The sequence below is a fragment of the Rhinatrema bivittatum genome, chromosome 17 (genome assembly GCF_901001135.1).
Source record: "Rhinatrema bivittatum chromosome 17, aRhiBiv1.1, whole genome shotgun sequence".
NCBI classification, from domain to species: Eukaryota; Metazoa; Chordata; class Amphibia; order Gymnophiona; family Rhinatrematidae; genus Rhinatrema; species Rhinatrema bivittatum.
In genome coordinates this window covers 46,639,301-46,653,386 of record NC_042631.1, presented here as the reverse complement: position 1 = coordinate 46,653,386, position 14,086 = coordinate 46,639,301, and the positions used below count along the sequence as shown (strand labels likewise).

The 14,086-nt window shown below is 45.9% G+C and overlaps 1 protein-coding gene across 2 annotated transcripts in view; it reads right to left on the bottom strand.

Moving 5' to 3' along the window:
* The window catches only part of PIDD1 (p53-induced death domain protein 1), a 59,196-nt gene that overhangs the window by 41,567 nt on the left and 3,543 nt on the right, over window positions 1-14,086 (bottom strand). For both annotated transcript variants that reach the window (XM_029582418.1, XM_029582419.1), the window contains exons 2-8: window positions 13,315-13,745; window positions 9,897-10,310; window positions 9,321-9,530; window positions 6,436-6,490; window positions 4,321-4,522; window positions 4,069-4,197; window positions 2,045-2,221 (exon numbers count right to left, since the gene is read on the bottom strand). In XM_029582418.1, the coding sequence (XP_029438278.1) occupies window positions 2,045-2,221; window positions 4,069-4,197; window positions 4,321-4,522; window positions 6,436-6,490; window positions 9,321-9,530; window positions 9,897-10,310; window positions 13,315-13,576 (1,449 nt within the window). In that variant the 5' untranslated portion in view covers window positions 13,577-13,745. The remainder of the gene's footprint in view (window positions 1-2,044; window positions 2,222-4,068; window positions 4,198-4,320; window positions 4,523-6,435; window positions 6,491-9,320; window positions 9,531-9,896; window positions 10,311-13,314; window positions 13,746-14,086) is intronic.

The window sequence follows — 14,086 nt, the reverse complement described above, 5'->3', positions numbered from 1 at the left end:
AGGACCAAAGGGGTCCTTCTTAAACTTTATATGCTTTTAAATTGTGATCTATTGGCCAAACCCACTTTTGTTAGAGCCTGAGTCTCTGATTTGGGGGATTGAATTTTCTTCAGAACAGTGGTTGGCCATCTTCCAAGCTGCGGGAAAGGGACTTATTTCAGCAAATTTCATTGAGAATGGTTATAAAAGTTTTGTACTGCTGGTATACGACACCAGCTCAACTTCACAGGATGATACCTTCTGTTTATGATGTGTGCTGGAAGGGTTGCCTTGGGTTAGGCTCCTTTATTCACTTATGGTGGGATGGTAAATTTATTGGGGAGAGGTGATCAAACGGATTGAGGTCATCCTTAAATCCCAGATAACTACACTTCCTCAACTTGCATTGCTCAATGTTCCCATTTCCAAGGAAATAAGCATGTGCGTTCACTGGTTCGTCACATTTGTGTTGCTGCTAGATGTGCCTTAGCTAAGCTATGGCGGGATACTAAAGGTCCCACGATTACGTGATACAAAAGATAGACTTGAACGGGTATACTGTTTAAATAAGATCACTGCTGCTAAAAATAAGTCCTTGCACAAGTCTGAGCAAGAATGGTCTTCCTATATCTTGTGGAGACAGTCTGTGGTTGATGCCCAATGATTGCTTTTCTTTTTTATATATTTTTCTGTCTGACGGGCCCATGTGTGATGTTTGTTTATCCATATTAGAGGGATTGCGGGAGGGGGAGGGGAGAGTGGTTATTTTGGAATGCGGTAGGTTATGGTTCGGTATGTGCTTGCAGAATACCTTTTTGATATTTTTCCACTTATTTGCTATAGTTATGATGCTGATAAGTGGTATACATGCTTTTCACTTTTTTTATTTGTTGTTTTTCACTAGTTACAGTGCAAGCCCTGCTTGATCTGCCATGAGGCACTATTATATCATTGTGGAAGGCTTGCTATGTTAATGATTGTTCTTTTTGGTATTCTGTTCCTCGATTTCTTCATGAGTGAACCACAATAAAAATTTTCAATAAAAAAAAAAAAAAAAATTCTGGTCCCAGGTCTCAGAGAAAATGAATGAGTGGAGAAGGTATTCTATTATTTATTTAAAATTACCCCACAAAATACCCATAGGAACCTGCGATTAAATAACACATTTCGTCTAACTATTCCTCCCATCAGAGATGCTCACCTATCAACCACAAGAGATAAGAGCATTCTTCATTGCCTGCCCAAAAATATGGAACTCCCTACCACATGATTTGAGAAACCAAACCAACATCAAAACACTCAAGAAAGATCTAAGAACATTGCTTTTCTACAAAGCCTACATTGACAATAAGTTAAATCAACAAACTAACAACAATCAATACCACCTACCAAACCCACGCAAGAATAAAACAGCAACCATTGTAATATCACTATGAACTTATAAGAAACACAAAGAGACTACCTCTAAGATTAATAAATCTCAATACCGTTACTATCCTCCTCCTCTTTCTTTACAATTCTTCCCTTGTTTTTCCCCCTCCCGACATCCCTCCCATTGTTATTTTTTCAATGATCAGCAAATGTTTAATTATCTGTATTCTGTTTGAATCTTGTAAACCGTTGTGATGGCTGCACCGAATGACGGTATATAAAACTCAACAAATAAATAAATAAATTATGCTAGACCCACTTCTTGAAATGTTTGAATTAGCATTCAGGATCTGCAGAGTCTTAAAGCTCAGAACACTGGAAGCAGGTTCATCAACTTTGATGAATGCTGAAAAAAGCCGCATTACCACCAAGCTTTGAGAAAAGTTTATAAAATATTTTTGAAGATAACAACGGACTGAATGCATTGGCTAGGGTGCACAATGTGTCCGGGATTGGTGTTTTTCTGTAGTTATTCGGTATAATAATAGTTTTCTGTGCTCTATCATTGTCTTGGTCTCGAACAGCACAAATGATTACGGTTTCTATTATTTTGAGTAGGTAAAACTTGTAGGAGAGAGAGAGAGAGAGAGAGAGAGAGAAAAGCTGGCAGACACAAACCAATGGCATTTTTTACCTGCATTTTGACGCTGCGAGTCTCCTCCGTTGCTCCAGGGGGGAACTTTACCTTAATGGCTGGCTCCATAGAGGACACGAGCATGCCCCCCTCCTGGGGAACATTACATTGATCCTGTACGAGCCGCGAGACTACCAGAAACCAGGAGAAGTGTGGCACGCTGCAGCAGGCCAGATGCTACCAGTCATATGGAGACAGAGAAAGATGAAGAAAGTGATACAGCAGGACAGCCGACCATGCAGGCACATACATGTACTCAAAACACAGAGATACATGTTTATAGAGAAAAAGACTTCACCTTCCAAAGTCAAAACTGCAGGAAGATATACATGTACATAGCATTGAATAAAACAGTCAGTTGATCTCTGGCTGTATTATCCTTCCGGCCTAGCAATACAGCACTGAGCATTGCTAAGGGTTAAATCTAGTAGTCAAGAAAAATAGGTCATAAAATAAGAAATGCTTAGGTCTGTAACGTGACTCAGATAAAGACACTGCTTCTAGGAGCTCAGAAAATACAGAGAAGACTCAGCTGACATTAATGGCTGACCTTTGTATCTTCAAAACTAGTTATAGTTTCTAGGAAAATCTAAATATACTATATATATTCTCGGAAGTAGCCAGGACACAGGTAGGGGGACCTGGGAGAGTCCCGTGCTATTCAAGGTACCACAGGGGTCAGAGATGAGCCCCTCATGTAACCCGTGGGCTGGTGGCCTTCCTGCACCTGCATGGCTTTGCTCTTCTTTGAAATTAGGGCCGACCTTTGGTCCCGTGGTGGGGCAGGCGCCTCGCACCTCCTGACTACACGCCTAGCATGCGGCTTGTGCACCTGCAGGCCACAGAGGACCGCGCGGCCTGAGCTGGAGAGATGGCAACGTGTCGCCTTTATCCTGGACTGCACAGAAGTGCTGTGAATCTTGCCCGTGTTCAGAAGCAGCCAGAGTCGGACTACTTCTCCTGCGTATGGAAAGCTTGCTACTAATAAACTGGAAGCGAGGGGAAAGCAGCTTCGGGAGTCCAAGCCCTGAACTGGGCAGGAAATCACAACACAGAGAGAGAAAACAAAAAAAAAAAAAAAAAAAGACGACAAACGTCAGCATCCTCCAGACAGAAAGGGCAGTCAACGATGCCCTCGTGTGCGCAAACGCCTACGGGGGAGAGACACCAGCACCAATGCAGAGCCAAGCGCTGAGCCCGCGTCCTCTCCAGGAGCAGTAGGACTTCTGTTAATTACTCAGCCCACCTGAAACAAACTGACAAAAGCAACGGCTTTTCCCTTTAAATGCTCCCCCGGATCAGAGGAGCAACCCCTAGGGCTCAGCTACAGAGCCTCAGCTCTGCGTCCCCTAAAAGTAATATCAGTCGTTTCAGCCTCTCACTGCAGCACCATCTTCTCGGGAGGAGACCTTTCTCCGGTCCTCGGTCGGAAAGCTTTCCTCTCTTACTGGGGACAGTACATGTGGGGTCCCCCAGGCTCCCCCAAGTTCCATGGCATCAGCCCTTGGCCAATCCCTCCTGCCACCTGCCGACCACTGCTGCATCTCCCTCAACTGCAGGGTATCCTCATCTTGCCACCTCTGCCCCAGCAAGCTAACGGTGCCAAACTCCCTGCCCTGCAAACAAACGGGTACCCAGCACCGTAGCCGCCCTTCCCGCCCACCACCCGGCTGCGTGTGAGACGTGCGGTGCCGGGGGTAACGTGGCTCGCAGGAGCAGAGACTCAGCTGAACTGGCAGGAACGTCAGAAAGGAGGGACAGAAGAGGCACAGGGGAGGGAAAGGAAGGAAAGACAGCAGGCTGGTGGAGAGAGAAGGAAGAGAGAGGCAAACTCTTATACAGCTCCTCCCAACAGGCTCAGAGCAGAAGCCTAAAATAGCAACACCACACCAAGGAGAGAGAAAGGCAGCAGCGACCTGGTGGAGGAAGGAGGGTGAGGGAGGGGGTGGAGCAGCCACCAGCAGCACGAGGTGGGGGGGGGGGGGGAAAATCACTGCACACGTTAATCCAGGTCTCTGGTCTACCTTGTGCTTTCCTTTCCGCTCCACCTTGGTACTCAGGTCACTCCAGCTCTGGCCGCTGAAGGTTCTGACCACCACCTCTCGTCTGCGAAGCGTCCGAGGAGGTACGTACGGCATCCACAGCTGCACCTCCTAGCACAGGACAGCGGCCAATTACCAACAAGTGTCTGGGAGCAGTAAACCAGTTCACATCATCCTCCACTTATTGCACACCCCAAGCCACCGCCCTCCATCCCAGCCCGTGCCTCCTCTCACCTGTAGGAAGTGGATGCCATGAGGCTGCAGCTCCAGGATCTCGCTCAGGAGGACATCGTGATGCTGCAGCTTCACCCACTGTGGGTCAGGAGCCAGTCTCCTGTAATGGATTACCACCAGGGAAGAGACCGCACCCTGCGGGAAACAGAAGCAGCTCCCACAGGACAGGAACACTTTGCAGCCTTCTGATGTCACTGTAAAGCTAAAAAGAGAGAGAGGCCAAGAAAAAGTGATGCCTGCATCTGGCACGGGAAGGAGTTAAGCCTGCTCTTCAGCGTTTCCCCATCATCTCACTAAAATCTACTGTAACCTAAACCCTGCAGCCCCCTCCTGTGTCTGAGAGCAGCTCAGCACAGGGGCACTTCTAGTGCCACACCCGACTGCCCACTGGCACTAACTAGCACATCTCTCAGCACACCATCAGCTCAAGAGAGCGATTTAGTCAGTCCTGGATTTCAAATTCCATTCCACAGAAATCTAAGATTTATCATAATAAAAAAGTTTTTAAAAACCCCCAAAAAAACTTAGGACGACAAATTCTACGAGCTTTGAGCTGAAAAGCCAGGCCTGGCTCGGTGTCCCTTATGCAGTTATGAGACAACTACGAGAGGAGATGATCAATGGCAAGGACTTCACATCAGGCTTGTGATAACACAGGAAGAGGCTAGAAAACGGCCCACAGCCTCCGTGGCAGTGCTGCAGCTGCCATGCACAGGACCCGGATTTGATTCCTGAAGTCAGCTCTTCTGGTCCCCAGCCGGCAACATTCACAGCCCCTACAGTCAGGAGGTCCTAGACTCTACTGAATACCGACACCTAGTGGCCAGATGGAGGTCTCATGGATGCAAGTCCCACCCTCCACTCAACCGAGACAGAGTGAGTTGGGAGAGGATATAAGAGGGACAATAGCCCCAAGTAGTTGCAAATAGAAGCTCATGGCATTATAGACCATTATGAGCCAGTGCCAACTGAATTAGCTGAGCTAGTTTCTGTCTCCCTCTTTGAACTACCAGGACAAAAGAGAAAAAGAGGATACCCAAAGATACCGATGTACATGAAGATTTGGTTTGCCCAGTAAAATGCATCACGGCTTGCAAAGAATCTATAGCTAACATTCAGTGTCTATTTGGCTGAATTATCCAGCTAACCTGGCTGAGATATTCAGTGACGCGGCTGTGCCACTGAATATACTTGCACCTAACAAAACTTTTACTTTTTATTTGTCCAAAAAAATTTTTTTTTAATTTACCATAATCATACTTTTTGATCAAACATTACTAAAACTGAAAAAATTATTCTGAAAGGGGTTGTTGGTTTCATATGGGAGGGGAAGTGAAGGAAACAGCTTGATCTTCACCTGGAACTGGAAAGAAGCAGCGATGTAAGTGCTGCGATCATTAGACCCGCCCCCCCCCCATGACATCACTAACATCGGACAGTTAAGACAGCCTGCGCGCCGGGCGTCGCACACCAAAGGGGCGCGACAAAGGGGCTCTCCCCTTTGTGCACCCCTTCGTGCAAACCTTTGTGTATATGTAAAAATGTATATTTATGTTTCCTTTGTTAACTAAGCTGTTTCACTGTATTCGACTAAGGAATTTTTTCCTGCTTTTTCTGTTTCACTGTAAACCGGCATGATTTGCATTTAATGCAAGAATGTCGGTATATAAAAGTTAAAAATAAATAAAATAAAAATATGTGGTGAAATTACCTCCCGGTAATGTGCTTCTTGTTAATCAAGGAGCGTGGGATCTTCTTAGTGTTTGGGTAATTGCCAGGTTCTTGTAGCCTGGTTTTGGCCTCTGTTGGAAACAGGATGCTGGGCTTGATGGACCCTTGGTCTGACCCAGCATGGCAATTTCTTATGTTCTTCTTCCAATATATGCAGATGTTCTTTATTTTACAAAAAATTATTTTTCTGAAAATGTTTTAAAACGCTAAACAAAATTGTGCACATATTTATCACCATTAAAATTTTTTGCATTTATCCCTGGCTATTCCGCTGTGCTATAATCCTAACCTACAGAGGGCTCCAGGGAGCTATGACGTCCAGATTACTGAGGTTCTTATCTTTCTAACCGGGGCTGCGAGACACAGAGAAAGAAGGATGCGTACCAGTCCTCATTGTGTGCCAAGTAGAAGCACCGCAACTCTCTGCAAACAGAATCCCCTGTGAGAGATCAGAAGAAGACAGTCAGGGAGTGAGCAAGTGTAGAGAGTGACATGCCCCGCCCCACCTCCCAGCCAATCAGAAAGCTCCCTGGGTTATCTGCCGCTGCATGGTTCTTGCATGGAATTACTTAAAACAAAAGTACCACTTTCACTGGCTCAGAGGGATTGTTTCATTCCAGCAGAACCCGCAGCGGAACGCTACAAGTCTTACAGTTTAAATATTTGGGGGGTTTTCAACATTGAAATTCCTCTCTCACTCTTGCTTAAATATTAATAGCATTCCTGCTCATATCTTAGGGGGTAATTTTCAGAATTAGGTGGATAGCTGTAGAGTCAGCAGGTACTTTTCCCCAGTTATAGGAAGGAAAGCCCAATGTACTTTTCCTCTGAAAATTTTCCCAAGGAAACAGAGCAGATGCAAATCTCCGGGGGTACTTTCACCAGATACTTACTTATGACTTATTTATTTATTCATATTTGATTACTTGCTATATCAGAGTCTTCATCATAACATGATACAGTAAAATAATTTATAGTAGACATAAGAATATAGATAAACATAAAAATGAACCACCACATGCACAGGATTGCATTTCTGGCCTTAGCCAGTGGCCTGTCCCTGGGGTCTGATCACCAATTCAACGTCTAGCCATACCATCTGCTGGAGGCAGAAAATACTAGAGAGATGTGTATTGTTTTGTTTTATTGGTTTGGGCTTTGTTTTCGGGCCCCCGCAGAAAATTTCATTTTTCCCGCGGTTCTTTTTCTTTTTTTTTGTGGGTCCCAATTTTCATGTTAGTGCGCACTAACACGAACTACGAATTTTTTAGAAATTTCCAAAAATTTTAATTTTTCAGCGTCCTTGAACCATGATGTTTGGTGAAATTGTCTAATTCGTGAAAAACGAATGCACATGTCTGGAAAATACTAGAGCTCTGCTGCCAGCACCACCCCCTGCGTCGTGGCTGTGATGTGACAGTAGAAATGAGTGCAGTCTGCCTCCATCTGCTGGAAAGAGGAAATAAGCCACTTATGGCTGGGACTGGTGTAGCCGGACGAAATGGAAATAATTGTTAATGCAGATCCGTTGTGCAAGAACAAAATGTTTTCAGATTTTGCTAATCTGGAGGGCTTTGCTCTAAGGCAGGGGTCGGGAACCTTTATGGCTCAGAGAGCCATGAACGCCACATATTTTAAAATGTAATTCCATGAGAGCCATACAAGACCTACCAAATTAATTTACTACAACCCCCTACTCTCCTGACGCCCCCCAAGACCTGCCAAATTAATTTACTACAAACCCCCTCCTCCTGACCCCCCCCCCCCACCAAGACCTGCCAAAAGTCCCTGGTGGTCCAGGAGCGATCTCCTGGACTTGGGCTGTCGGCTGCCAGTAGTCAAAATGGCGCCGACGGCCCTTTGCCCTCACTATGTCACAGGGGCTACCGCCGCCATTGGTCGACCCCAGTGACATAGTGAGGGCAAAGGGCCGTCGGCACCATTTTGACTACTGGCAGCCGACAGCCCAAGTCCAGGAGATCGCTCCCGGACCGCTCCTGGACCCCCGCTGGACCTCCAGGGACTTTTGGCAGGTTTTCGGGAGGGTGGGGGGGTTTTCGGGAGGGTGGGGGGTTTTAAGATTTTTACTTTTTTATTAAAGATTTTTCTGCGAGCCAGATGCAGCCATCAAAAGAGCCACATCTGGCTCGCGAGCCATAGGTTCCCTACCCCTGCTCTAAGGAAAGAAAAAAAAAGGTACAGTATTATCTGTACACTGGCACGAATGATTCAGAAAACTCATTTAAAACCATTACTGAAATAGGGATTTGGGTATTCCTCCTACTCTTTTTTTGTTTTCCATCTCTTCAGTTAAGACACCGTTAATGCTGTTGTGGGTTCTCTGCATAACAGGCCTGTGACTACTTCTGCTGAGCTCGTGATACAGAGTGCCTATATAAACTTCTCTGACGTGCCATCGACGTAGGAGGGAGTTCAGACTGTGTACACCTGGAAATCAGCAATGAGTGCCCTTCTGCAGGCTTACATGGATTTATTACAACCCCGGAACAGGGCTCCTTACCCGGCTCTCTGTGCGAATGTGTGAGAGGAGGTTCTCTTGTTCATGGCATTCGGCACAGAGTTAAAATCAGGAAATTCTGGGAAGAGCTACTTATAGTGGGCAATATTTCAACTATCGCGCCGAGTCACAGCCTGCGGGTGGTGCGGTTTCTCAGAGAAAGTAGGCACGTACTTCCATATTCAAGCTTGCTGTGGGACCATGGATTTTTGCGCCTCTGCGCAAAGAGTTGAAAATGCGACCCATGTGCATTATATTCCTCCCCGACCTAACCCACTCCCAGGAACGCTGAATGCAGCTTCCCAACGTACATCGCTATGTATTCAGGCTTTCAAAATTAGCCTCAGAATTACAAAGAAACTAAAATGAAATGCTCCCTGGCACTTTATTAAGGCTGAGAGGATCTAACGTGATGCCTGCCAATACCATCTTTACCTTGGCTTAGAAGAACATCACATTGCTACCCTGTGTGGAGGATTGAAAAGCTGTATATTAGAGACGAGGCTGGGTCTGATAAACTCTAAAATGTTTGGAAAAAATGGTTTTCCTTACTTCAAGTCAACCAGCCGTGAAAACTGGTAATATACAGTAATGTAATATCTGTAAATTAAAAAAAAAAAAAAAATCACATTAAGTTATAGGACACCTGTGAAATTACACATGGACTTTTGCCTTTTCTTTAATTCTAGAAATAGCGAGCACTCCGCTCACTCCCAGCAGTTACCTATGCCCGGGGACAGAACTCACTTACCTTGTGGCTGGGGTTCGAGGTCCTCTGGCTGACCCAGCGGGTTGCCCCGCAGCTGCACGAAGGGGCACTTCTGGATCTCGGGAGGGAGAAAGCGAAGGCAGTTGTTCTGTAGGCCCAGTCTGGACAGGTTGGGAAGGCTGGCGAGACAAGCCGGGACACTTACCAGGCAGTTGCTGTGAAGATGCAGCTCCCGCAGGGACAGTAAATTGCCTGCAAGTTAGAACAAAGAGATCCAACCCCGTGGGTAAGCAGGAATATAATAAGCAAGTGCGGCAGAGAAAAAGACAATTATCCAGCAGTCCCGAGGGACAAGGAGCCTGAGTCTCATTCACACATTACAGGCAAAGGCTGGCTTCCTTGCACACCTGCTCCTGCCCGGGGATGAACTCTGTGTGCGCAGGCTCCCTGATAGATTCAGATAGGAAGGCGTAGAGAGAGAAGCCTTGCCCAGTGTCTCCTGGATGAGAGCTGAATGATAAAGAACATAAGGAGAGAGGATCTGTACAATGACTGTGCAGCAGCTGTGCTCGACGACTCCATGATGAGAGCAGGATTACATACACATTCCTCACTTACCCAGAGAGTCCGGGAGAACTGTCAGCCGGTTTCCCGACAGATTCATCTCGATGCAGCTCCATAAGTTCCCAATTTCCACAGGGATGGACTCCAGGGCGTTCTCAGATGCATCGAATGCCTGCAGGGCTGCGAGCTGGCCAATGCTGCATGGCAGGTCCTGGAGGTGGTTAGCCATGACGGAGAGGAAGGTGAGCTTCCTCAGCCTGCCAATGCTTTCGGGCAGCCCCAACAGCTGGTTGTGGCACAACAAGAGCATGCCCAGGTTGGCAAGCTCTGTGACACAGTCTGGGAGGGCCAAAAAGTTGTTAAAACTCAGATCCAGGTGGGTAAGGCAGGTGAGGTCCCCAAAATCTGGTGGCAGAGATCTTAGTATGCCTCGCTGGCAAACTCCTGCTTCGTTTCTGATGATGCCACCTGAAGGGAGAAAGGAAAACAGGAAGATCTGAGGAACTGAGAAACCATGCTAAGTCCCATCTGAAGCAAGCCCAATGGGTCTGCGGCTAACAAGCAGCTGAAACACTGAGCAATGCTGTGTATGTATCCTCTGTAACCCTGGAAAAGTCGGGATGCAAAGGCACAACTAAACTACCAACACAGTCAGCTTACGAGTGCTGCTCTTTCTGCATGCCTAGATTGGAAACTCCTGGTTATTTATTTATTTATTTATTTATAGACTTTTCTTTGCCGACATTCGTGAGGCACATCATACCGGCTTACATTGAAGTGAAAGGAGGAAAATACAATGAACAGAATAACATGTCATAGTTAAACGCAAATGGTGTAAGATAAAAACATTCTGAGATTATATATAATAACATAAAAGAACTAAATAGCTATGGAGGAAAAAGGTAGAAAGAAAGAAAGAGAAACTTTGTACAAACTAAGAAAACTTTATCTTTAACAATGAGAAAGTGGTACAGGGGTTATGAAGTGCAGCAAAGTTCCAGGTGGGGAGGGTAGGGGCACAGATGGAAAAGGAGAAGAGCAAGGGGGGGGGAGGGCAGATAGTGGAGATTCTTAGAAAGGTACATTTAGGAGAAGTCTATGTATTGGTTGAGTCGGGGTATGCCTGCTTGAAGAGCCATGTTTTGGCTCCTTTTTTGAATTTGTTGAGTGGTTCTATTCGGATGGAAGGGGGGGAGGGAGTTCCAGAGGTAGGTGCTAGCTATGGAGAGAGCCCTTTCTCTGGTGAGGGAGAGATGCGCAGCCTTCAGGGAAGGAATGTGTAGGGTACCTGCATGAGCACTTATGGGGCGGTTGGAAGTGCAGAAGCGAGGCATTTCTTCCAGCCAGGTGTGATTTGAGTTGGTATAATGAGCAGTGAAGAATGGTGAGTGTTTTGTATTGTGAACGGAAGGAGATAGGCAGCCAGTGCAGGTCTTTTAAAATTGGAGTGATGTGTTGTGTGTTGCGGGTGTTTGTTATGATTCTGGCCATGGAGCTTTGGAGGATCTGGAGTGGCCTGATGGTGGAGGCCGGGAGGCCGAGTAGGATAACTCCTTAGATAACACTATAAAACTGAGTAGCCGAAGGTTGTTACACCTAGCAGGGTTACACACTCATGAGCAGCCTCTTTCTGCCGGCTAAGATACATAGATACACACTTATAGATATCTATTATTGCATCCACATAATGTCCAAAATCCTGTAGGTAGAGAGAGAGAGAGAGAGAGATTATAGCAAGAGGGTTATCTTTCTGTATACTGTATACTGGTTATCTTTCTGTATACTGAAACCGTGGCTAGGAAGAATTCCCTGCACCTAAAGCTAAGGAGATGGTAGGACAATGTGTGCATGGCAGGAGAGGATCTTCACTGCTGGGCATCATCCTCTCCCCAGTATATCTCTAAGACTTGCGTTAACGATTTGTTACATCCTTATACTGGTTTAAATTACGTACATCTCATACAACCCTATATAAAAAAATAAGATCTGTAACAAGTGGCCTCTTTTATTTCAGTGTGGGAGCTCACTGTCCTCATTCATTACATAATCTCAGACAATGTTAGCCCTCTGCCTATTAACTAGAAAGATGCAGAATCGGTTCTGATGCATGTCAGCCCTGAGAAGGAACAGATAGAGCACCTTTGCTTTTCTTCATCCTTCCATCTGACCTACACGAATGGAACTCACTCCTACTCAGAATCCAGTACGAATGGTGCAAAACTCCCTCTTGCTATAATAATCTCTCTCTCTACATACAGGATTTTGGACATTATGTGGATGCAATAATAGATATCTATAAGTGTGTATCTACATATCTTAGCCGGCAGAAAGAGGCTGCTCGTGAGTGTGTAACAACCTTCGGCTATTCAGTTTGTTATAGTGTTATCTAAGGAGCACATAGCTAAGCCAATGCTCAGATTTAACAAATGGTTGACAGGATATTCCCAGGAATAAGCCCCCATTTTCTGTACTCCCTTTTGGGCTGTAAGCTCCCCCTGACGAGTCTTAAATCTCAAATGGAAATATTTTCACTCTAACTGTGGCTGCCAAATAACCATAAATAAATTAGCCAGGTCTGATATCTGCCTTGCTCTGGCCTCAATCTGTGCTTACCTCTGTTGGGAGGATGGGCAGTAAATTGCATCAGGAGCATTGCACACACAAATTTTTATATTTGCCTTCTGTTCTGAGTGATGAATTTCTACTCCGACATAACTTAACTGGTAGCAAATACCTAGTACGTACAATTCTAGCACCGTTTAAAAAAATGTGTCTTAAACCAGTCATCCGAACCTTAATTGTCATACTATGACATTCATACAGGCAACTAACAGCTTAAAATATTAGCAAGTATATAACACTGCAAATAATAAAAACCAAGTGCCCGGAATAACCTGGCAGCCACAATTAAAGGAGTAAAAATATTTCCATTTCAGATTTGAGGCTCGACAGGTGGAGTTTATAGCCCAAAGAAGAGTAAAGGACACACTAAGAGAGAATGGGTGTTTATTCCTGGGAATATCCTCTCATCCAGCCTCCCTTGACTTGTGTCATCCATTTGTTATATTCCAGCATTGGCTTAGCTACCTATGCCTCAGATAGCACTATATGCACAACACTATAAATGAATAGCAGCAGATGGTCCCTATTACTCAGTGTCCCTCCCTCCCTCATCCACCACAATCAGCTGAGGTCAGACAGAGACACGAACACCTTCTGGCCATTAACTGGAATGACAGAGCACCTCTTAACCTGCCTTGCCCTGCCCACACCTTCCACGTAGGTTGTCACACACCTCTGGACAACTGCAACATTCATTTGTGGGATGAATAGTTCCTGCAATATCAGCATTAAAAACAAACAACAGGAGTAATCCACTCGGACGTGTCAAAAAGAGGAATACAAATCAAATAAAACAGTGCCCTGGATGAGCGGGTCCCCATGACACTGAAGGACAAAGCTTCTGGCTCACCTTTCAGCAGGAGGGACCTGAGGCTGGTCAGGAAAGGAAGGAGTTGCACCACAGCACCAATAAGTTCATCACTGCAGTTCAGTCGCAGGAACTCCACCTGCAGGAGCTTCTCTCGTCCACTCTCGTACAGTGCCAGGAACCTGCTGCATCCGTCCGGGTACACGTCCAGGTTCAGTCTGTTGTCTGCCAAGTGACAGCTGACATCAGCCGCCACCGAGCCTTCCTCCCCCTGCGCTCCCCCCAGCTCCAGTGGCTCCTCCATCTTCTGCTACTCGTCCACAGAGGCCTGGGCATGTTGCAGCTTGCCAGGCAGTCAGACTGTGCCAACGGCATACGACATCAGCAGGAGAAAGACAGCAAGCTCTAGCACCAGCCTTTCCACCTTCTGCATGCACCATTGCAGAGACATCCAAGAAGTGACCTGCGAGGCCCTGAAAACATATGCACACAGGCATGTGTGGATAATTCCTTAAAAATGGTACAATACATCACAACCCCCCAAAGCATTCACATTTTTCTGGCATACATATGGGAACATATTTTGATCTACCTCCTAGTAACGTTATTTCCATTCAAAGGTAATTATCAATAGTTAAACCTGCTTTTTTCTCAGTCCATCAGTAAACTTCTACAAAAGGTGCACCTTTAACAGTCTCCAGCGGTCAGTAAATGGTCACAGTGAGCCTGTATCGGGTCACTGTAACAGCCCCCTGACCACTCAGTACACTCCACTGGGCACAGATCAACTGAAATCCAGAGGAATTCAAGGTCA